We start from the raw sequence: 2,061 nt of genomic DNA on the forward strand, positions 1-2,061 counted from the left end.
GTTGACATTTACTGGAGGCTGCGAAATCGCGAAAAGATGTTTCGCCTGGGCAAAACCCGCAATACCAAATATAGATTTGAATGCAAAACTGTAAAAGTCTTAAATTAACATGAATAAAACTGTTTTCGAAATGTAAACAGACCGGAAACGTTTCAATAATAATATTCCGTTTTCGATCAAAGTGAGATTAACGAAAAATAGCACTTTCAAAATGAGGTAAAAGGGACCATTTTGTAATACGGCGTTTCAGACCTCCTTAAGGAGTAAATCCCAAGGAGGAATAAATAATACCAGTAGCAAAATATCTTGATGGGACCCCTGGATGCCATGATGGAATGTGAACTATTGCTGGAATAACATGTAGGTAAAAATTGGACAGTTGCTGTTGAAACTTTTTTCTGTCAGAAAACAGTAAAATTTCGACATATTACATTGTGCATTTCACCCACATTTGGACTTGAGAGTCATTTCACCAAATAGCATTCGAATCCTTTTGATCCTATTTAATCTTGTACACAATATACTATAAACTATAAAAATATTAGTATATGAATGGTTTTGCCCAATGCGGAGGGGTCAAACGTTTGGATTGGCAGAAATATGACATGACGTGATTTGATTGGCTCAGGTGGTTCTTTAGTCGATTCTCCTAAGACATTCGATTCTCCCGAGGGCTTTCCATTTTTGACAATACAGTAACACACAAAAGCTGTCGTTTGAAAAATTGTCATAATATTTCTGAAAATTTGCAAAAAGAAGTGTTTTGTAACATTTTTTGCGGCAGCAATGGATTTTTTTAAATGCGACGAATCATATTTCTGGTTACCAGACACTTACAATATTCTGGCCCAAAATGCCATTTTGATGCTGAATTCATTAAATCAGACAAATTTTGAAATACCAGAGCGCCCTAAATCTTACAAATATTGAAACATGTCTGTCTTGCTTGAACAGTTGTTTTAATCCAAATCTAATATTTCCAGGCCCATTTTGAAAAGGGATTTCTGAATATTACTTGACATAACGTTATAATTTCTTTCTATGGATATCCAGACTCGGCCTTACGTATCCGTTTTTGAAATTTACTGCAACACGTTATAACATCAAGTATAGACTTGTCAAATTATCATCACGTCACGAACAATGCATCTTGGTAGATTTCGGCAATATCCTCGACATTCGCATCAGCAGGGGGGTAATATTCACTGCCAGCTTGCCGGTGTCCAGAATAGCAAGCTTTTCCATCATAGCGTTGAACGCGTCGACGTCTGTGCTTGGAGATTTGGCAGGCGTGTACCGTGTTGGTATCGCCATCGTACCAAAAGCAGTCGACAAACGGATACGCTGGGTCGTTCATGTAGAAGATGGAATTGGGGGAGGCCACAATGTCTGCATACGTTGGACTCTTGAACCCATTGATATTCGACACGTTCAATGAGAAGGCCTCCCACGTCGGCATCCAGCCAAACATGTCGGCGGCAGAGCAGTTTATAGTGGCCACCTGCCAATGCTCTCAACGCAAAGGCTTGTCAATCGTGACGGCATATTGGACGAAAAATGCCTCGAGTATCATGGTGGACGAAAAATGCCTCGAGTATCATGGGGATCGCTCCCTTAATTGCGGGACTCAATTTGAACGTGCGAGGGTCGGCATTGTACACTTGGAGTAGATCCTTCAGTTCCATCACGTCGGTTGCCAACAGCACCTCGACCAATCGTTCCACCGCCAGGTTACTAGCCAGCTTCAGGGTATACGAGGCATATTTATCCTCCACATTGGGGGAAATGCGGAGGAGACGATGGCTAATTGGCATCCCACACGAGGTTCCCTCTTCCGAGATGAACCACACCCGTTTCTGTTTGTCAACGTTAGCGCAGCCAATTCGAAGGCAGACACTCTTTGTTTCAATGGTCAAAATGTTCTTGGACGTTGGCAAGAAGACGGGCAGGAAGGGGCCGCGCGTTCGAACTCGTTCGAGGACAGCTTCCGGCTTGTACAGTGGCTTCAAGTCGGAACGCACGATGCCTTTTTCGAGCACGGCAGCCATGAACACCTGTTCC

At 42.5% G+C, this 2,061-nt stretch overlaps 1 protein-coding gene across 1 annotated transcript; it reads right to left on the minus strand.

The window, feature by feature from the left end:
- Positions 1-1,129: 1,129 nt before the first annotated feature.
- On the minus strand, positions 1,130-2,048 carry H257_13964 (hypothetical protein; the record flags this gene model as incomplete). The annotated part of the gene is made up of 2 exons (XM_009841672.1): positions 1,130-1,501; positions 1,581-2,048. The coding sequence occupies 2 exons, from the start codon at positions 2,046-2,048 to the stop codon at positions 1,130-1,132; spliced, it is 840 nt and encodes a 279-aa protein (XP_009839974.1).
- Between the last annotated feature and the right edge of the window lie 13 nt (positions 2,049-2,061).

The sequence above is a fragment of the Aphanomyces astaci genome (genome assembly GCF_000520075.1).
Source record: "Aphanomyces astaci strain APO3 unplaced genomic scaffold supercont1.52, whole genome shotgun sequence".
Taxonomy (NCBI): domain Eukaryota; phylum Oomycota; class Saprolegniomycetes; order Saprolegniales; family Verrucalvaceae; genus Aphanomyces; species Aphanomyces astaci.